This window comes from Hylobates moloch, unplaced genomic scaffold (assembly GCF_009828535.3).
Source record: "Hylobates moloch isolate HMO894 unplaced genomic scaffold, HMol_V3 SCAFFOLD_5, whole genome shotgun sequence".
NCBI lineage: Eukaryota > Metazoa > Chordata > Mammalia > Primates > Hylobatidae > Hylobates > Hylobates moloch.
This window is the reverse complement of record NW_026652280.1, coordinates 25,391,258-25,414,640: the sequence shown is the minus strand read 5'-3', so window position 1 is coordinate 25,414,640 and position 23,383 is coordinate 25,391,258. Positions and strand designations below refer to the sequence as shown.

Sequence of the window (23,383 nt, the reverse complement as noted above, 5' to 3'; positions counted from 1 at the left end):
GTCCGAGTCACAGGCAAGGAAAAAAATTACACATGCTAGATGATATTTAGCAGAAATTCTTAGAAATTCTGGTGAAAGCACAATTCTCACAATGTCCAGAGGCAATAGTTCATACTGCAAATGTATGCGCTATCTTCCTCCACCTCCATGTCAAACCTAAGGCCCAGGGATCAGAGCTGAATGTAAATCAGAGGAAGGCTAACGAGGGGTTCTTTATTGTGTGTGCTCTTCAACAGAAAGAATTCCAATCAGTCTGTGAATATAATCATTTATTTGTCTTTACAGTGATGATGGAAGAATGTACAGGTGTCCCCTTTCAATAAAGTATAAAAATATGTTTATATACAGTGAAGTCACAATAATCTTTAACTGGGAAATTTATTTAGAATTCCTGATCTGTTCTTATTAAAACTGTGGGGGAAACAAATGTTTTACGTAAGTGCTACATTTCCAGTAGATTGCACCTGGCATCAAAAGCTCAGCTTCATCTTAGGGTCCTGCTTGATATTACAAAAGACTAATTTTAAGTCCTAGGACTCAAAATAAACATGATTTTTTGAATAATAGATATATACATCAAAAATACATCTAAAAAGGCATTGGTTAGTGCTATTAAAAAGCTCTATGTGCTCGGGTACATTTTTTTTCTTACAGGCAAAAGCCAGTGGAAACATTTTTGTTCAATTTCTAGGCATTTTCTCTTGGGGAAAGTCGGTCGAAAGTTACCTGTAAAAAAAAAAAAACAGAACAAACTTAACTAATCCAATGATTTATCAGGTGAGAGGTCAGCAATACTCAGAAAAGAATTAGAGATTGAATTCCACTTAGAACCATGCTTTTACAGCCTTGATGAACATGTAGTTACAGCACTTCATAAATAAAAGGTGCTCAACATATCCCCTCATTGTTTTGTTTTATTTTGATGATAACCTTTACTACCCTGTTAATTTTCCAAAGAAATCATATGTATTCTTCTATATGTTTACACAAATATTTTCTAACTACAATTAACTACATCGGCATAAAAAGAGAATTCAAAGGGCATACAAATGAAAAAGCAGAACAGATACACACCAATCCAAATATATTTTGAGAAAATGTAGAAAAATTTCTACTCAAGATACTTTATTTTACTTCACCATTTCTTTCACATGAGATCATTTACAGATGACACGTATGCACCGAGTCTTCCTATTGTTTAAGCTGGGTGAAATGGCACTGTGCAACTGCAAATTGAACTGTTTATGTATTTGATATCCTATCTCGTGTATAGCTAAATATATTCACACCTTTGTTTTTGTAGTCATCTTCTTCTTACAATCAGTCCTAAAATGTTTGTCTAATATCCTGGCACTTCTCTAGGATTGTAAAATTTAAGTAACACAGTAAATTGCGACCTGTTATTTAACTAACCAAATAAATAAATGAATAAACATCCACCTTACTAATAGGAGGATTAGAAAGAGCTGAGGCATGATGAGGCTGGCCAACCTGAAGGGACTTTGGTTATCTCTTATGAGCCCATGAAGATGGCCACATCCCACCCTTTGCCCAACTAAGTCCTACCTATACCACAGGTTATTACGGACAGCTGATTAAGTCATGTGGTCATGCTTTAGTTTATTAAAACTTTTAGGTATATATAGGGTTATTTGAGTAAGGTAAATGTAATTTTCATAATTAAGAAGTACATCTAAATCTTCCCCAATCTATAAGTCTAATGGCTTGGTCTAATAGTGCCATTCTCAAGTTTGGAAGATTACATAAATAATTTGAATCTCTCCCTACCTAACATGCCAAAATAATGGCTACTTTTAAAGAACTGATTAAAATTCTAATCATTCAACATTAGTTTGTTATTACTATTATCCACATTTGTGCAAGGCAATGAGCAGTTGCCAACTTCTATGTAAGTATAGTGCCAGTGCCTACAACACAGGCTCGCTCACATAAACAAGGGTATAGTCTGGATGTCAATCTGCAAAGTAATCTGTAAAGGAAGCAAAAGTCGGCCGGTGGCTCATGCTGTAATCCCAGCACTTTGGGAGGCTGAGACGAGCAGATCACCTGAGGTCAGGAGTTCAAGACCAGCCTGCCCAACATGGCGAAAACCGTCTCTAGTAAAAACACAAAAAATTAGCTGGGCATGGTGTCAGGCACCTGTAATTCCAGCTACTTGGGAGGCTGAGGCAGGAGAATCGCTTGTACCCGGGAGGCAGAGGTTGCAGTGAGCTGAGATTGCACCCCTGTACTCCAGCCTGGATGACAACAGCGAAACTCCATCTCAAAAATAATAATAAAAAAAAAAGGAAGCAGAAGTCTAGTAAAACCTCAATTAGGTGACCCTTGATTATCTGAAATGATTTCATGAGAAAAGTCTAGAAAAAAAACAAAAAGCCCTGACAGAAGAGAATGGCTTTCTGAGAGTCCATTCTGAAGCAACAGTGCAGAAGCTGGATCAGGTGAGATCCAGATCCCTCTGTGCTCCAGCGATGGTGTGGCTGAAGCCGTGGACAGTAGAAACACACTTCAGACTTCCCTCTGAAAGACTTCCGGCATATTAAGTATACTCATCAAAGCCCATAAATACATCCTCGCCAGCTTGGAAAACAAAATCCAAGTATCAACACAGCATCTTCATGTCTTCAATACGGGAGTGCAGTGGCGCGATCTCGGCTCACTGCAACCTCCACCTCCCAGGTTCAAGTGATTCTCCTGCCTCAGCCTCCCAAGTAGTTGGGATTACAGGTGCCTGCCACCATGCCCAGCTAATTTTTGTATTTTTAGTAGAGACAGGGTTTCATCATGTTGGCCAGGCTGGTCTCAAACTACTGACCTCAGGACATCCACCCACCTCAGCCTCCCAAAGTGCTGGGATTATAGGCGTGAGCCACCACACCCAGCCTGAAATGATTCTGTATGGTCAGGAAACTGTGACCCAGAAGTGCTGCCATGAGTGGACATGTAAATGTAAGACATTATATGTATTACTGGATTTTGGTCTTGCTGTGGCATGAAAGATAAAGGCACTCATGGAAGGGGATAATTGTGTTAACAATTAAACTCACCCTCCCTGCAATCCCTACCCTTAGCCTGTTCCCCTACCAAACAGAGTTCCCTCCCACCCAGCTCAAGTGATGGCTCAAGTGAAAACCCTGAGGCATCCTCGCCACTCTCTCACCCTCACTTCCAGGCAGTCACCTGGTCACGTGATTCTTTCTCCAGATATATCTCAGATCTACCCATCTCTTCTTCTCCCAACCCATTCGCATGTCAACATCCTCCTAAAGCCATCATCATCTCTTGTGAGACTACCACAGCAACATCCCAACTGGTCTCCTTGCTTTCAAGCTTTCCCTACTCCAATCCTTGTATTCATGCAGCAGCCATAGGGCTCTTGTAAAGAAGCAAAACTGATCATGCTACTGACTCTTCATTGATTCCTACTAATTTTCATGATCAATCTCAAGTGGTCATCAATCTCCCTAACAACCCACAGGTCCTACGTGACTAGGTTCATCACCCACACATTCCCCCCGCTCCTTCCCAGACATACTACATTCCAACCACGTGGATAATTTCTTCATTCCTTAAAGAAACCAAGTTTCTCCTTGCTGTTCCTTCTAATGGGAACACTTTTACCCAAACTTCTCCTGGCTCACTCCTATGTATCTTTCAGGCTCAACATAAATGTCACTTTCTCAGAGAGGCTCTGTTGACCCTTGACATCATATTAGCACCCCATCCCTCCCTCTGTTTTGGCTTCAAAGGAAACTAATAAATAATTGGTTTTGGGGTGCCAAAAAGGAAGACATGGCCTGCCAAAACAAAGCAGGATGGAAGCCGGGAAGCAAGACGCCACAGAAAGCCTTAAGATCTGCATGTGCTCCTCTGAAGACAAGGTATGCCCATGGCATAGAGCCAAGAGCCTGGAATGTGAGTTTGAGATAAGATCAAAATGTGCATTTTTGTTGCTGTTTTTTGAGTCAGAGTCTTACTCCATCCCAGGCTGGAGTGTAGTGGCACAATCTCGGCTCACTGCAACCCCTGCCTCCCGGGTTCAAGCAATTCTTGTGTCTCAGCCTCCCGAGTAGCTAGAATTACAAAATTCCAGCTATTCTACCACACCCAGCTAATTTTTATATTTTTAGTAGAGACAAGGTTTCACCATGTTGGCCATGCTGGTATCAAACTCCTGACCTCAAGTGATCCACCTGCCTTGGCATGCCAAAGCGCTGAGATTACAGGCATGAGCCACCAAACCCAGCCTAAAAATGTGTATTTTTTAAGGTAAAGTATTTATTATACTTTTTAGTGTCCTTCTTGTTCTCCCTGCATCAAATCTGGGCTAGGGAGAATCTAAGAAGAAAAAGAAAGAGATTTTGCCTGCTTTGCCACCATAATTTTAAAGAGGAAGCAATATGCCCTGGAGGCTACTGTGATAGAGATGACAGTCACCTTCCTCTCCTGGGGCCATTCCTCCCTACCTGACAAAGTCCTTTTCTTCTGCTGCTGCTCTTCTCTAGTGACACCTTAGAGGCTTTCCACCTGGTTTTAATAAAGGAGACTAGATCCCTTGCAAGTGACTGCAGGGGTGTGAATGTCCTCCCAGTATGAGAACAAAAGGATGCAATAACTTACATGGTCCTTCAATCCAGAGAGAAGAACCAAACAACAGCACATGCGGAGCAGAGCAGTTGCTTTTTCATTCACTGCTGAAGAAGCTAAAGGGTAAATAACAAGAAAATACAACGACGCCTTTTTTTTTTTTTTTTTTTTTTTTTTTCTGAGATGGGGTTTCACTCTGTTACCAGGTTGGTGAACAGTGGCACAAGTTTGGCTCACTGCAACTTCTGCCTCCCAGGCTCGAGTGATCCTCCCACCTCAGCCTCCTGAGTAGCTGGGACCACAAGCACACAATACCACAGCCAGTTAATTTTTTGTATTTTGGGTAGAGATGGGGTTTTGCCATGTTGCTCAAGCTGGTCTCAAACTACTGAGCTTAATTGATCGCCCGCCTCAGTCACCCAAAGTGCTGGGATTACAGGCAGAAGCCACTGTGTCCGGCCAAGAAAATACATCTTAAGTTCCAAGTCACTCTCTCTGGTGTCAGTTTACCTGATCATATTCTTAGGCTTCATCTCCACTGTCCATTTCAATATCCATCTCTTCTGTGTCAGCAGCTCGTGACAAGATGTCTGCCATCAGTGCTTCTTCCAATTTCTTGCGTACCTGCTGTACTCGCTCTTCCTGTTTCCTTTTTAAAAACAGAATAAAAAGGCACTGAGAATTTGGCAAGTAATGACAATATGAATCTGCTACAGAAGTTCATCCTTACTTCAAAATCATTAAATTCCTAAGAAGAATAGACTTCCTTTTTAGATTTTTGTGCAGAGGTTGCTTCTACACACAAATCAAATCTCACGAATGAGCCTTGCCAAAAAGAGGAATGTTCACACAGGCAGTTATCCCTCATCACACATGAAATTCTAGAAAGAGCAGATTGACGTCAGTGACCTTTTCTTCAACTTCGAAAATGTCAACTGTGTCAAGATTTGGGTTTATTCCTATAAGGACAATTAGAAATAACTTAGAAGCAGGAATAAAAGATGGAGGGAACATAAATAACGAAGGAAAAGTGACTTGTTCATAGAAGCACTAAGAAAGATGGAGGAAGCAGAGACGTGATAAGCTGGGATTTAACTGACATTCTGCGGCTAGGTTAGTTAGGAGAGATCTCTCTCCTGGGTTCCCAGGTCTGCAGGCAACAGGTCAGCATGAAGGAGCCAAGACCACATGATCCTGCACACCGAGGACAGACACTGAAAAGCCTCTCTTCAACTAAGAAAGTGAGTTGCTTAAGAACACGCCATGAGTTTCTCTGTGTCTCAGTGATTACAAAGGAACCTCAAAAGTGAGGGTTAATAACTCCGAGTCATTAAAAAGGCTCTGAACCATTAAAGCACAGGAAGAAGGGCTATCAGTATACACTTTATCTTTAAAAAAAAAAAAAAAAAAGAAAGAAAGAAAAAAGTAGATCCCCCAGAGGGTAAGAGATAAATTCCTAATACGGGTCTAGCAAGCAAAGCTCGGTAAATAGAAATTGACATCCAGAACCAAGTAGAGAAGCAAAGGTTGAAGAAAGACAAGAGAAGAGAGAAGGCTGGTAGGAAAAGGTTCCAGTGGGAACAGGAACAGAAGGCAATGGCAGAGGAGGGAGGGTCAGCAGAACAGAAAAGGGGGCAAACCTCTTGAGACCAGAAGAAAAGAGATGAGGAAAGATGCAGACAGGGAGATGAAGATGCAACAAGGAATATACTAAGGGTTCTACTGAAGAAAAAAAAAAAAAAGTAATTTTCTCTACCAATAACTGAGGAAGACAGATTGCAGCAATTCCCAAACTTGGGACAGCAGAGAGGTAGAGGAGCAATGCTATAGAAGATTGCACTAAGGGTCCCTGAGTGCATAGGGGTTCAACCAGCTGCCAAGTTATATTCAGTCTACTCAAGATCACACCCCTTTGACCAAATAAGACTATGTCCAAGGTAGTGAAGGTAACATATATGTACTGCTTCCCACAAAAACTCTGGATATCTTTATTAAACTCCAAAATACCACAAAGAGTTAAAAGGTATAGACTTCCACTCATTAAATGAATTTTCAAAAAGAGGGAAGCTGTCACTGGGTCAGTCTTAGCTCTATAGCCTCTGTCATATTAAAAGAAACTGGAATTTGACAGATTTTCATGTCATGGGGCAGGGTCAAGCAGAACACATTTGTTTATTTCTTATACAGTTGGTCTCACCTCTGGGTCAGTGACTCAAAGTTTATGACAAATGACATATTGGTTTCACTGGCAGTCTCTCACTAATAAGAGTACAAGAATCTTCACAGCTGTCCTAGAGTAGCCTCATTAGGAAGATGGAGCAAATGGCACCATATGCAGTAATTTGGATGGAGAATTTTATCTTAAACTCTAACATTTGCCATTGATTTTCTTCTATCTTGAGCATTACTTTCCACATTTGTGAAAGCTGAAATTTAATCATTTGCCCATTGCTGTAGGCAGAATTGTAAGATGGTCCACAACAGTCCCCCTTCCCCAAAACCACCCTTACGTGCACTCTTTATATAATTATCTCCCCTTATGGGTGAGCAGAACTTGTGAATATGATGGGATATCTCTCCATGATTAGCTTACTAATCAATTGATTACCAATCAAGAGAGAGATTATTATAGTGGGCCTGACCTAATAGGACCCCTTAGTGGAGCTGGGATCTTCCTGACAGAAGCATACAGGGGCACATGGAGGAGCCACGAGACAAGGAACTACAGGCAGCTTCCAGGAGCTAAGACAGCCACCATCCCATAGCCAAGAAGAGAACAGGCGCCTTAGCCCTAAAACACAAGGCATGAATTCTGCAACCACCATATGAGCTTGAAAGAGAACCCCAAGCTTCAGAAGGGAACACAGTCCGGTGACACTTTTAAGACCCAAACACAGAACCCAGTCACACCAGGCCCAGACTTCTGACCTCACAGAACTTTAAGCTAATAAATGGGTATTCTTTTAAGCTGCAAAGTTTGTGAGAATTTGTTACAAAGTATTAAAAAACAAAAGTACTCATCAATGCAAACATTATCAAATATGCTAAAAATACTTGAGATATATCTTGTTGGGGTCTTCAGTTGGAGGTTTAATGTCGACAGACTATTGGATACCCAATTAGGTAAAGAGTGACAGTTCCATTTGCAGTAATTTATTTTGAACATGTACTAATTCAACAAGGAGTATTTGCTTCCTAATTTCTGTCATGACAATTAAATCAAATGAGCAATTTGTTAGACAAATTTACCCAAAAAGGAAATCATCCAGAATTGGCTTTGAGATCGTTTCCTCAACTACCAAAAGAACTGGTGTTGAAGCCGTCAACATTCCTGTGATATAACTCAGAGAACCTCCATCAACACACATAAGGACCTGGCAGAATCCCTGCTGATTAATTCAGTATTCATTCCAAGATGGAAAAGAACTTGTCTCTGGAGTAATTTTCTTCCTCAAGGATAAGAATAATCCAACGAGCAAGTTGATTCCTTTCGTTGATTTTACATTTTGTTTTCTTAAAAAATAAAGTTTTTAAGAAACTTTATTCATATTCATATGCAATCAAGGCATATGAATACAACTTGGCACCACTTTTTATCTTTGCAAAATAATTACTTTAAGACCCAAGAAGGGCTTCCCCATTATAAACCTAGCTAGACTTACCCATTTAAAAACACTTTCATGTCAACTTTGTATGGATTTTTTTAAAAAACACAAATATAGGCTGGGCGTGGTGGCTCACACCTATAACACCTGTAATCCCAGCACTTTGGGAGGCCGAGGCAGGCGGATCATGACGTCAGGAGTTCAAGACCAGCCTGGTCAATATGGTGAAACCCTGTCTCTACTAAAAATAAAAAAATTAGCTGGGCATAGTGGCGCTCGCCTGTAGTCCCAGCTACTCGGGTGGCTGAGGCAGGAGAATTGCTTGAACCCGGGAGGCGGAGGTTGCAGTGAGCTGAGATCGTGCCACTCCACTCCAGCCTGGGCAACAGAGCAAAACTCTGTCTCAAAAAACAAACAAACAAACAACAAATATAAAACATTTTAAAATTATATGATTCGAAAGTGTCATCTGCTGATTTTGTCTAGGAATAATACTCTCATTAAACTGATTTACATTCAGGGGACAGAAATAGTGAAGTATACACAAGGTCATATTTTTAATATACTATAATATAATATACTATAATATAATATAAATGCAATATACTACAGTATCACTATAAAGTAATGATATTGAGGTCATAAAACCCATATAAGAATTGCTCTGTGGTCTCACTAACTGGAGTACTTTTGCTTTTCCTGTGCAATGGTTTGCTTCTACTTTCTGGGTTCTACCAATCTGAGCTGGATGTTTTCCTTTTACCATTTGCTGCTGAAACCCTAACTTGTGAGTCAGCCTTAGAAAGAGTGAAAGATGTCAGTAGACATAGTTTGTGTCTTGTCTCATTCCTGGCTCTGTTTTATTGCTTTACCTGTGGCTTCTTCTTTCTTACTTGCTTCTCTTCTTGCTCTACCGTGTCATAAGTAAGTTTAAGAGCAGCATCACTATCATCTGATTTAAAGAGAGATTGGTTTCCAGACAAACCAATGAAGGAGGCAATCAGAAAAGGCATAACTGAGTGAAAGGGGCTCTTTATTTTTATTTTTCTAAGACAGGATCTAGCTCTGTCACCATGGCTGGAGTGCAGGGATGTGGCCACGGCTCACTGGAGCCTCGACCTCCCATGCTCCGGCAGTCCTCCCACCTCAATCTCCCAAGTAGCTGGGACTACAGTTACACACTACCATGCCTCACTAATTTTTAAAAATTTTTGGTGGGGATGGGGTCTCACTATGTTGCCCAGGCTGGTCTCAAACTCCTGGGCTCAAGTGATCCTCCCACCTCGGCCTCCCAAAGTGCTGGGATTATAGGCATGAGCCACTGTGTCTGGCAGAAAGAGGTTCTTTAGAATACAAAGTCAGAATCCCAAATTGCAAAAGACACTGTAAAAATGATGCTTAGGGAATATAACTGATCTGGTGCCTGTCCTTTGGACATGACCATGATGATACCCCTGGCATGCAGCATTTATACCCCTTTCAAGCATGTGTTTGTTATAACGGTCTTTTTTCACCTTCTATCAGTTTCTGAAAAACTCTGTTAAAAAAGAAAAAGTATAACTTTCTAGGTGATATATCACTTACTAGACATGCCACTGAACCTAATGAACAGTATAAAATTTACCCAAATGTAAAAACCCAAGTTTATGAGGTCATGTTAAACTGCATTACCTGATGTCTTCATCTGTGACAATAAAAGCTTTGCAGAGGGGTTGAGATGTGTTAAGCCAAACAGCGGGGTTCTTTTCCACAGCAGCAGAGACTTGCCCTGTGATTGGCGCAGAGCTTGTGTGCAAAGCACTGGCAACAGCAGATAAAAGGGTCTCATCATTGCTACCTGGACCAACTCCTGCAATGATAAACAAGTACTAGTTAAAGGAAATGTCTCAATGTGCTGAGCAAACTTTATGTGACCTAAAACAACTGATATTTTTATATTCATTTGGGATCATATATGTAAAACTGACATAAGACAAAGCAGCAAAAGATAATATATCTGCTTAATAGATATGACATGCTAAAGAAATAGTAACAAAATAGCTGAGCATTTTTTCTTACTTTAAAAAACAAATCCTCATGCTTGCTGTAAGCTTATAGCTGAGCATTTTAATAATACTTTACCAGAACTTTAAAATGCATTTTCCAAGGTACTAAACTTTTAAAAAGTTGGCTATATTTCCTCAAGCAATGCTAATTATTTTAATGAGGTAAGACCTTGTAAAGCGACTATACTCAAGTATCCCTTTTAATGTATTCCTAGAGTACTGGTATAGTTTCTCCTTGTAGCTTTTAACATTAATTTCCAGCAATATCTCAACAATTATCTTCTTTGTCTCAGGATTCAAAGAAAACACCAATGCAGGCAAGCTGTACCTGTGGCTTTAACAGCTTTTTTCATAAACCTAACAAAATATCCAAAATCAGAGAATTAATAACTGCACACTTTGATTACTTGTAAGATACTGGCACCATGGTCACATTTAAATGCAATGCTTAAAGTCCTAAACCTGTTTAACTAGTTAAGGCCAACATTTCCAAGAACATAAAGGGATAAGGCAATAATCTAACCATGAATTATCAGGATTTTTGAGCAATCCACAATATATCAAGCTTTAGAAGCCAAAGTTTTAATACTTGAAAAATAACTCTTCTCTAGAACTTGGAGTTCTCATATAGCACGAAATGTAGACTAGTGACTGAGTTTTCCACCCCAGATCCCACTGGCTGCTGTTGCTGGACCAAAGTGCATCTGTTCCCACTGCTACTTAGAGCACCAGTTTGTGGAGGGAGGGGCAGAAGGAGAGCTGTTAGTTGTTCTTTTGGGAAGAGGATGAGAGAAAGAGCAGGTGATAGGGCCAGATGCTGCTGTAAGCAGGAAGCTTTCAGAAATTCTGTTACTCATCCACATCCAGTGCTAAAAGCAGCACATGGGTTAGCTTCTATGATGAACCTAACCTAAAGCCAAAATTTTTACAAAGAAAAAAAATCTAAGATAATATACTACACTGCAGCATCCCTGCAACATACAAGTTTCTCATGTACCTTCTGCCTGGCTTTACTAAAACACAAGAGGTACGTCATCCAGCAAGGCATATGACCTCCCAAAGCAAAGACCTCCTGTCAGTCATTGCTGAATCCACAGCATCTAACAGAGTGCCTGGCATGCAGTAGATACTTGATAAATGTCTGCTCAACTGAACTTAGATAATACCTTGAAGACCTTTGGGTAGTTCCATGGTTTTTATAATTTGTTCTGTTACATCTGATGCACTAAGTCCTTGTAGCCTCTTCTCCCAGAAAAGCTGTAAGGCAAAATATCACTGTTAATAGATACATTCTTGAAACAAGAAAGTAGCGCATCGATGCTGTTGAATAATGAAATTTAAATCATTTCAATAGTTTCCTATAATTTCCTCATTTATTCCTTATAAAAAGCTAAATGATATTCCAAACATGAATTATTTCAACACATCATAATCCTCTCAGATGGTATTGCTCAAAAAAGGTTGTTTTACGTAACCTATTCACTTGTTACAGTACTATAGATGGTTATATGCTGTATACTATGTATAGTTTCTTATAAGGTATCTTCCAAAGAAAATAATTTGAATTTTTTAAAGATTCACCTGGCATGAAATTTTAATGCTACGATTTATTAGGGAAAAGAAAACAAATTATATGATGTGTTATCCCCCTTTATCCAATATCATTAGAGAAAGAGCTACTCCAAAATAGGATTTTTCCAGTACAATGAAGTTTAGCCCTTTAGCACACTTTAAGGGAGAAAAGACCATTTTCAATGAAAAGTTTTCTAAAATGTTTTAGATGCCTCCTTTATTTTTAAACTGGAGGTCACATTCATGAGTGACTCTTTCCCTGCTGCACAGGGCCTGGGTCACCATGGTCACTTAGTAGCCCCAGGTCATCATTATGGACATCAGTGAGTACACTGAGTGGCTCCTCATGCCCTAGGGGCTATGGAGCCTTTTGCTTATTCAAACACTTAATGGTCCAAGGCAATTATGGTTTTTATTTTATATCCTTTTCATATTTGATTCTCTCTCCTAGTTATTACTTTTCACTAATATCACTCATCCATTCGACATATCTTTATTGAGCTCCTACTAGGTGCTGTGCTCACCCTGCAGATGTGACAGTCAGTAAGAGAGACAATGTCACTGTCCTCATGCCTCATCTCTTTTCTAGTCTGTTTCACATTTACTGCAGCCAAAAAAAAACAGATAAAGGAATTCTATAGGACTCTGTATAACTGTCTTTAATCCTGGATACCAGGGCCTGTTACATAGTTGGTACTGAAAAAACATTTGTGGGAATGACTGAAAATGGGAGCAACTGGACTCAGCGTGAGGATCTGGGGGACACACAAACCCATACTGAAATCTCAGCTGCAACACTATCTCTAGATAGACAACCTTGGACAAGGTCTAAACCCATGCTGAAATCTCAGCTGCAACACTCTATCTCTAGATAGACGACCTTGGACAAGGTCTATAACCTCTTCAGAATCTTCAATTTATTTCCTCTTCTATAAATGTGGCAACAATGGCTATCACAAAAGATTACTGTGGGAGTTAAATAAGGCAATATGTATAAAGTATCCATTATATACTGGGCACAAGATTTATCTCATTTGCTTTTAGCAAACTGTGGCCACTCTGAGGGCTTTTGGGGCTTACATTCTGACTTCTGGATATATGTGAAGTATCAGATAATTGTCCTCCAGACAAATGAGAAGATGAAGTAGTGTAATTCTATTTATGTCAGAAGAGCAATATGCTGAATTGGTAATAAGCACAATACTAGCACCAAGGAAGGCCTTTGGTATATGGTAACATTTCCTTACATCTCCCTGCTAATCACATTATCAGTAGAATATGTTGTCAATATAAGCAGGTCAACAATATGAGGATATAAATACATTAATCATCATGGATGAAAAGTAGTAAGGTGAAGGTAATAATTGATGAATGCAATAAGTGTCCCAAGAAAACCTGCCCTGCCTGTTTTCTATTTGCTCTCTGGTGGAATAACATCATCTGTGTTTTGAATATCACAGCTATAGAAAAAAAAAAAAGAACACAAAACCCAGTTAAATTTCTAATGAAAAAGCATCCAGGAGAATTAGTGAGGATAAGATTAGTAAGTGCTTTTATAATTAAATATAATTAAACATTTATATATGTGTGTGTGTGTATATATATACACAATTATAAAAGCACTTACTAATCTCATAGTCACTGATTTGTAAAAATAAATCAACACTACCACATAAAAACATGGGAATTATGAACAGATACACTGTTTATATTTTACATCTAAAAGTTCCAATTCCAGATATTAAAAAATAATTTGTTTTATTCTATCATTTTTAATTCTCAACTTTTAAACTTCTAGCAGTAACAAGGAAAACAATACAAAAAAATTATAAAGAAAAAATTAGTAAAAATAAATCCTGGACTGAAATACAAGTATATGGCTCTAGCTTATATCACATCCTGGTACCACCACATGTCATCTGATACCCCGCAACTACAGCTGAAGTTAGAATCTGATATGTGTGGATGCCCTCTTTATAAGAGAGGACATAAGAAACTAAGATTTTGCATATGCTCTTTTGATAGTAAAAGCACCATTTCCAGAGTCCAGGAGCAAAAATAATAAAATTGTTATGCCATAAAAATGGAGATATATATATATATATTTATGTATGCATATTTTGTGTGTGTGTGTATCTTCTCCCATCCCCAACCCAGGGGAGAAATGGGGAGTGAAAAAGGTCAGAGAAGGAAAGGAGGCTACTTTAAAAAAAGAAAACACTTAACTGGTCAAGGTCACTTCCTCTCCAACCTTTCCAACACTCACTCAAAGCTAAGAAGCTCACCTACTTTCACTGAAAACTGAAACAGTCTTCAGGAGGTAAATGTCTGTTTACATCTGAGGATGTTCCTAACTCACCTTTTCTGTACATCCATCTTCTCAGATCCCTGTTTTATTTGTTTGGGTGGGGGACGGGGGCAAGGATTCTTTGCATTTTAAAATGCATTTTAAAGGTACATACAGTAGGCATTATGCTAAGTGAAAGAAGCCAGTCTTTCCCACTCTGTGTGATTCCACTCCTATGATACCCTGAAAAGGAAAACCTATAGGGAAGGTTGCCCCAGATTGGGATGGAAGGGAGTCTGACAACAAAGGCTCAGCACAAGCAACTTCTTTGGGGTGCTAGGACTGTACTTTCTGATTTTTAATACACTGAGACTTTATCCAGCTTATATAACGACCATTTTCTTTTCTTTCCAAGCCTATTCCTCAAGGAATGGCCCAATGTGCACTATCGCCCTTTCCAAAGCCAACTTTATTAGCCCACCCCCTTTCTAGCCAACTTGCACTAAACATACTCTAATAGTCAGCTCCGCTCACCAAATTCCATGATCTTTTCTAGTTATCTTTGGCCACTATAGCCCTCAGTGCTTTAGAGGGAGCAGGGGAGGAAAAGGTCTTCCTTTGCCTAAGTTTAATATTTCCTGATCTACTCACTTAGGTGAGTAGGTTTTTCTTTGGCGATTCTGTTCACTTGGAGGTCTCCCCACTCTATTACTTTCTCAACCATTAGAAGTCCAAAGACAGTAATATTCAAAAGATGAGTGATATTCAAAATATTCAAAACATACGTAAGGACTCCCCCTCTATGATGGCTACCTAGTCTCTTGCACTACACTTCATAAGCACTACTGCTGTCATAAATCCTAAACTACTCACTGCAAATCTGATGGTTTTCTCAGCTTAATCTTGCTGTCTGGTGTAAGGCCAAATAACCAATAAACAGAATATGTATAAGGAACAGTGATTTAATATTTGGAGAAACTCCCAAAATGTGCTATCACCCTCAGTTATTACATCTCCCTTTAATCCTCACTAACCAGATGCTCTGAGTACATCTAATATCTTGTTCTCTTTGTCACCTTCCAGTATATTAGAACATTGGCTAGCTCCACATGCCTATCACCTTATAACACTAACAGTCTGGGCAATGTCCTATCCAGGAAACCAGCTGATTGAGGGAGAAACATGGGATGGAATTAAAAGTCACTTAAAGCCACAAAAGTGCCTAAAATTTAAGTGACAGTGCAGAGCATTTTTGGAGAAACCATCTTAGTAGTCACTGCAGTTCATCTCTACACATTTTCTCCGCACAGTTCTCCTAGTAAGGACATCAACAGAAGCAGAGCTGCGTTGTACTTTACCCCACTTAGTGTCCCAGAGAACAAACATGAAGGTGTATTACAAAAACTGCTTCTTTAGTGAGGTCAACGATCAAATCTGTTTACTGAAAGTAAAATGAACCCACGATAGCATTTTCTTTTCATAAGTGTTATGTATTTAACTTGGACTTTGAGGGCTTTGTTCAACTTGCCTTATGAAGAATATCCAAAGAGGATGAGAAAGAAACAGGGATCACAAACAACTCCTCGCCACCATTCACAGACACCGATCCCTATTCTGATGCTCTGGGAACTGAGGCTGATAATGTTGATTATTATTTACCTTCATCACTCCCAGTTTATTAATATTACTCTAAGAGATTTGTACTCTTTAGTGAAGAACAAAAGAGATGGCTTACTAGGAAAAAGGAATTTGAGGATCAACAATATTCAACAAATACTCTTTGAATGCCCATGATATGCAACGTGTTTTTCTGGCACTGGGGATGCTTGGTAGGATAATCGGCAACCGCTGCCCTCCAGGAGCTGTTTGGTGGAAAACATGGAAAACTCTACAAGCCCGACCGCAATAATGAAGATCCAAAACTAACTTCAATTTGGGAAGATCTGGAAAGGCTAGTTCTAGGAAGAGGTACCCCTTGAAAATTGTGTAAGAATTCTATAGGCATGTAGAAGAGAAAAGACTATTCCAACCCAAGAAATTGTATGGGCAAGGAGGTAACAGAGTGCAGGTCAGTGTTTCTAAAGATCTTATAAAGAACAATAACCAAGGTGGCTTATTTTAAAAATATATTCCAAGGCCTCATCCCCAGAGATTCTATTCAATAGATCTGGGATTAGAGAGCTAGTTTTATTTTTTTTTTACAAATACCTTAGGTGATTCTGATGCAGGTTCGAGGTATGAGAAAGACTGGTTTGGTCTGTGTTGAAAGAATGGTAGTAGCCGGGTGCGGTGGCTCACACCTGTAATCCCAGCACTTTGGGAGGCTGAGGCAGGCGGATCATCTGAGGTCAGGAGTTCGAGACTAGCCTGACCAAGATGGTGAAACCCCATCTCTACTAAAAATACAAAATTAGCTGGGCATGGTGGCGCATGCCTGTAATCCCAGCTACTCAGGAACCTGAGGCAGGAGAATCACTTGAATCCAGGAAGTGGAGGTTGCAGTGAGCCGGGATCGCACCATTGCACTCCAGCCTGAGTGATAGAGCAAAACTCCATCTCAAAAAAAAAAAAAAAAAAGCGTGCATGTAGTGGGGGTGTAGTGACCACCAAGATCTCCAAGTTTTATTCTTAATTATGCTGAAAGATTTTTAAAAATACTATTCTATCCTCTTCCTTGCAGACAACAAGAAGAAGACATTTGCCATCCTTTTATTTCATTGCAGGAGGAGATATGTTTATTTAAAAGTAGATAAGTTTATTTAAAAGTAGAGCTAATTGTTTAGGTATAAATGAAGAAAGGGCTTACCCAATGTTCTGTTTTGCCCAGTGAAACCATGCCCAGTCATACTGTCTTGATGAAATAGGGGGAGGAAGAGGAGGAAAACTATCACTTAGCCATCAACACCTTTCCATAGGCCTGGCACTGTGCTAAGCGCCTTATGTACAGAAATTCAGTTAAACTTTCCTGCAGCATTTTGGAGAAGATATTACTCCCATTTACAGATAAAGAAACGGAAGCATGGGGAACTTAAATAACTTACACAATTAATCTGTGGTGCAGCTGGAATTAAAACTCAGGTCAGTGTGATTAAACAGTCCTTCTCTCTACAAAAGCTCTGAAAGAGTATTTACATGTTTGGCTCTTGTTAGGTTATACAGTACAAGCCTCAGATGCTTCTACTCATGCCATCAAAGGCTGATAATAATAGATCAGTAAACTTTCAGAGAACTATCAAATTACTCTTAATCCATTTAACTGCTAAGTAATAGATACTGTATAAGTCTCAATTGTAGGTGATCTGTGCCTGATGCCTGGCTCTTCCTTAGGCAGAATTGAGAAGACAGGCTTATAATATATTGAAGCTAAAACCAGCATAGAGTTTTATGGGGATATCAAATTGCCATGAGAAGTAGCTCACATGGTAAAAAATAAAGAATTGGTGTAACATATATTCTCTGCAAATTAGCTTTCTTAGACCACAATTACGAATATCAATCACATAGAACATGAAATTTTTATTTGGTGGATAGAAATTAAAGAGACTCTACTCCAAGAAAACACTTCCAGATAAGCAACACTAACAATGGTATGGGAGCAAGTATTTCAAAAAATGGAAAAAGAAAGGGAGTGATTTGCATATGTAACTGAAGGCTTTTGAATTTTTTCTTAAGAATACTGTTTCAGATTAATTATACTAATAGCTACTTCTCATGACCACACTGAAAAGCATCTACATCATATATCCTAGCACGATTTTCATCGATCATTATATCCAACTTGAAAAGTACTGATGTGTCTCTGTTGTGTTAAAAAAAATAATTCACTAGACAAAATGAAACTGACTTTCCCTGTATACTCACAACCTCAGCCTGACAGTCAACCCTGAGGACAGAAATATCTAACTTATTAGCAGAGTGAATGGGATTGGGTTTTAGAATCTGAACAACCAATGTTCAAACTTGCTTTTTCACTAGCTTTATAAATTGGACAATTGACCTCTCTAAATATTGGTTTCATACTATATGGAATGAGACAATATAAGCAATCTCAAAGGGTTATGGGAACAAAATGAGGAAGTGTTATAAACACTTGAACATGCCCAGTACACAGCAACTATCATTTTACTATTTTGTTTCACCTGTGGCTTGTAGTACATTGCTGATCATACAATAGCACTTAATAAGTAGTTGGTCATTTTATTAAAATTAGTAAGTATAAACAAAGCAAAAACAATCAATTCTGAAAGGTAAGTATTAGCAAATGAAGAGTCTGAGCACATGAATATGAATCTTCCCTTCCCTTCCCTTCCCTTTCAGTTGGGGATTTCTTGCTTCTACAAATATTTTAAAATTATTCCTCTTCCTCCCCTCCTCCAAGCCAGACTGCCTCTCACCTGGATCTAAGGTCGGTTGGGAGTACTTTGGTAAGCAGTACTGGCTATATAATTTATTGGGCCCAGAACAAATTAAAAATGTAAGGCCTCTTGTTAAAAAAAAAATTAAGAATTTCAAGGGTATAGCAGCAGAGCATTAAACCAGGCATGGCCCTCCCCTCTAAGTGAGGGGCTCTTTTAAGCACAAGGCCCTCTGTAACTGCACAGGTCACATGTCCACAAAGCTGGCATTGGTGGCAAGTATGGAGCAGCATTAGAAAGAAGGAGAGAAGAGTAGAGAAAGGAGGTCCCTGTGCTGTGCAGCAGTATGTAAGGAAAGGCTGGGATGTAATCTCATCCTGAAACTTTCTTAAAAGAAGGAGAACAACAGAAAACAGTTCTGGCTGGATCTATGCAATACAAAGGAACCTTTCCTTAACTCCTCATTAAAATAACGCAAGGATTTTTCATCCCTGTTGTTTCTCATTGGGAGGAACAGGATCACTGCTAAGGCTCTCCATGGCGGAGCAGTATTAGTAAGGAAGATTGGAAGACCAGGGAATGAGGAAACCATCATCACGGGGAGGAAAGGACTGAAGCCTAGAAAAGGATCAGAAGTTTGCTCTATTTAAAGTCCAGTGGAGAGCATGGATAGCTTTTAATTAAGATTTCCTAAAACTGTAATCTTCTTGTTATTTTTAGTCCATCTAGTTTCATGTTATGATGATGGTAAAGCCCTTAGAAAAACCGCAAAAGAGCTGTGAGCTTGTTTCAAGAATAGAAGGTGGGAGAGAATCAGGGAACACAGGCTATATTTCTATGCTGCAGTGAATCAAAAAAGGCAAAAACAACCCTAACCAGTAGCAACTGTCTGGAGCAGAATTTCTCAGTCTTGGCATTCTTGACATTTGGGGGTAGACAATTATCAGCTTGCTTGGTTTATACACCCACAAGATGTCAGTAGAAACACCCTAGGTGTGACAACCAAAAAATATCTCTGGATATACCAAATGTACCCAGGTAGGTGGGGAGTGGGGCAGTAAGAGGAAATGGAGGAAGCAAAATCATGTCTAGTTGAGAACCACTGGTCCAGAGAAAGAGAAAAAGGATAGGGAAATAGGAGGTTTATAAAGGCAGGTGCCCAGATCTCACAGCAGAAACAGAAAGAAGGCCCCTGCCAGCATGCACCATCACTGCAAGCTCCTCTCTCAGTTCTCAGTGGTGTCTCTCCCAGCTCCTCATTAATGGGCCTTAGAAGAACCAATCTAAATGGCTTGGAGGTGGGTGCCTCTTTTTTTTTACTGCCAGACAACTAGGAGTGGTGGAGAACCCAGTCATTCTGGAGAGTAAGATAAAGCACAACTGGGACAAACATGTCATACCTCAGAAAGTTGATAGTCAACGTATTTGCTGCTAGAAATGTGGTTGTAATTATTTTTAATAATTCAGATATACTTTAGATTAAATGGTCTTTTATGGGTCGGTCTGGGACCCTAGAGCCATTTATAATATCATTTCTATTAGAAGATGTAGAGTTCCAAATAAATGAAACATGAAATTTTACATCACAACCCATAAACTAGAAAGTGTCTGTACAGAGAGATTTTAGATTTCAGAAGGGGCTCTCTTATTTACCACAGGATCGGGGTTCCCACACATGTGCGAACCTGTCACTGACTACTGAGAAAGGCGTGACTCCATTTAGAATGCCTTTAAGTGTTCAAATGTAGGTACAGTAGCAAAATAGAACAGACAGGTTTATTTGGAACATGTTAATTTCCATGAATTAGCAGGTAGCTATCAGTAGGCCTGGCTAATTCTTACATGAAAACTGGAGACAATTCACCAAACTGAGCCACACGAAAACCTAAAACTTATTTTAGCCCTCATGCATTTCTTAAAAAGCATCTTCCCTTTTGAAATTATAATCTCCATTAGAACAAAAGTGACCTGACCAGAGAAACATGCTGAATTTCAATAATTAAACTAAGGGAAGTTCATCTGAAATTCCTACGTATCCAAACTCCTGTTTTTTTATTGTTTATTTTAGACACCGTAGCTGAATATTAACCCCCAAGCCAAGAAGCCTGTAGAGCAACTTCAGAATGACTAGAAAAGCCAGGCGTGAAGCCTGAAGGTCTAGAGCCTCTAGGAACATCGTCCTTTCCACCTCAGATCTCCTCCTATTTTAGAGAAATAAGAATCCTGCTGCCCTTCTAAGATTATCCCACCACCTGCGCTCTTGATCACATCTTCTACCTCCTCCTCATCTTGCCCCATCAATTTGCCCAACTTCTCTTCTCACATTTTCCATTTTTTCCCTCCTCTCCTGGGACTTCTTCCTTTAAGTGACAGATGCACTTGAACACTGACAACTTAAAACATGTCCTTATTCACACTGCTTCCCCCTCAAGCCATCTTTATCTTCCCCTCCCACTAGGAGAGAGAACTTGTGTCTTATTTCCTCACATTCTATTCATTCTTTTCCTTCTAACCCAGGCTCTGCCCCTCTTATTTATATGAACATTGACCTTGCCCAAGGTCACATTCACCTAATTACCAAATCCAATTCCTAGCTCAAGCCTCCCCTGTCCTACTTCACTGATACATTTGCCTGCTGTCAGGGGACTGAGGACCTTTTGTGATGGTTCTCTGTATGTTTCTGTATTCTTTACGACTATTAAGCAACAAATTAAAACGTCTAACATTAATTGTCAAAGATTTAGACTACAAGCATTTATTTTCTTTTTTCTAATGAAAAAAATTTAAATGTGTAAGATATGTGATATACTTTTTAAAGTATACGAGGACAACAGTGTTAATGCTTTATAAAACAGAAGAAGCAAAAGTTACCTTAAAAATCTCACCATTTTTAGAGTTTTATCTGCAATCTACATCTGTCAGGAGCATGATGCTAGACACAAAATTCACACTCAGATGTTTGTGGGATGAATTTTTGGCTAAGCAGAGGGAGGACAAGGTGATAGAAAGTGCTGGTTTGGCAGCTAAATGCTTTAATCCTGGCTCGAACACTAAATAGATGTGCTTGGGCAAAGCACTTAATCTCTTTGCATATATTTTCACTAGTAAACTAGAAATCTTAGTAATTGTCAGATCTATCTCAGGTTATCAAAACACTAATAAAATATGAGAAAGTTCTTTGAGAATACAAATCTTCTATCAAATTGCTCAGAATTTTTTCTAATGTTAGGATTCCATCAATTCAATGAATATCTTACTTTCATAAGGCAGTTACTAAATCTAATCAAATAATAGAGACTCTCGTCACGTAATTGTCAATTAAAGCAAAATCCAGAAAGTGTGTACTTTCTAGTCACTCTCAAAAGGCTAAATATACAAGACACTGGGTTAGGGCTACGTGGATGAACGGTGTTTCCTGCCAAGAAGAAATTCACGGTCCAGTTTATAAACTGCTTTATTTCAAATCAACCCCATATAGTATCTGAATTGTCTAGTTATGGTCAGCAAAAACAACTTAAATGCCATGGCCTGCAAACATCAAAGATCAAGTATGAGCTACCCTCTTATTTTGTCAGGGTGGCCTAAGAAGAAAGAGCTAGATAATGACAAGAAAATTATTGCATAAACCAAGGAAAAGGTTCTTTCATGTGCTGTGCAAACTACAATGTGATCTCTTGTTCAGGCAAAAGATAATTTGGGCTAAACAGGATAGGTGAATAAAGCAAAGGGCAAATTTTAGGGCTGATGAAGACAGAGGTGCAGTAAGCATTTGCTTTACCTGTTTCACTAAATTTTGCCACGAATACTCTCTAACTTACACACAGTGGGTATACAATACTTGTCAAGTGCCTGAAAAGGCACAATTATCCTAAGATGACCATGGAATAAGAGTATCATTCGTGGTGCCTAGATTTTTCATGTGCTCCTCGCACAGAAAAAGCTACAATCATTTTCTTATTGATACACAAGTTCATATAGGAACTTAGATGTGTTCCTTCACTACTTTTCACATATTTGTCACATGTCAATATACTTGGAATTATTTGTTCAGTGTTGATTTTCAGATTCAAAGTTTTATGAGGATGGGGACATGTTCGACTTTTTTGTTTATATAGCATCTGTTAATCAGCAATATCTGCTGTGGAATGAATAAAGTGATGATTTCAAAACCCACTCAACTGCAGGAACTTTGATCTCTGATAAAGATCTATCATTAGTTGTTTATAAGAAGATATGCCCTTAAGAAAAGCTTTCTTGAAACTAATTTTGGTAGTGTAAAGTAATTCCTTTTTTTTTTTTTTTTTTTTGAGACGGAGTCTCACTCTGTCGCCCTGGCTGGAGTGCAGTGGCACGATCTCGGCTCACTGCAAGCTCCGCCTCCCAGGTTCATGCCATTCTCCTGCCTCAGCCTCCCGAGTAGCTGGGACAACAGGCGCCCGCCACCACACCCGGCTAATTTTTTGTATTTTTAGTAGAGACGGGGTTTCACCGTGTTAGCCAGGATGGTCTCCATCTCCTGACTCGTTATCTGCCCGCCTCAGCCTCCCAAGATGCTGGGATTACAGGCGTGAGCCACCGCGCCCGGCCAAATTAATTCCTATTCTTTCTGTTAGGACACTAACAGGCACTATTTTTTTTTTTCTTTTTTTTTTTTTTTTTTTTTTTTTTTGAGACAGAGTATCACTCTGTTGCCCAAGCAGGAGTCAGGGATGCAGTGGGCATGATCATAGCTCGCTGCAACCTGGAACTCCTGGGCTCAAGGAATCCTCCTGCCTCAGCCACCCGAGTAATTGGGACTACAGGCCCACACCACTGCGCCAGCTAGTTTCTTAAAAAATTTCCTGTAGACATGGAGTCTCACTTTCTTGGCAGGCTGCTCTCAAACTCATGGCCTCAAGCAATCCTCCCATC

The 23,383-nt window shown here is 39.4% G+C and overlaps 1 protein-coding gene across 1 annotated transcript in view; it reads right to left on the bottom strand.

Annotated features, from left to right (window-relative positions):
* Nucleotides 1-254: 254 nt before the first annotated feature.
* Nucleotides 255-23,383, bottom strand: part of MBD2 (methyl-CpG binding domain protein 2) — a 69,551-nt gene continuing 46,422 nt past the window's right edge. Inside the window, 4 exon segments of the mRNA XM_032152263.2 lie at nt 255-726; nt 5,119-5,257; nt 9,885-10,062; nt 11,425-11,515. Coding sequence (XP_032008154.1) covers nt 5,131-5,257; nt 9,885-10,062; nt 11,425-11,515 — 396 coding nt within the window. The 3' untranslated portion in view covers nt 255-726; nt 5,119-5,130.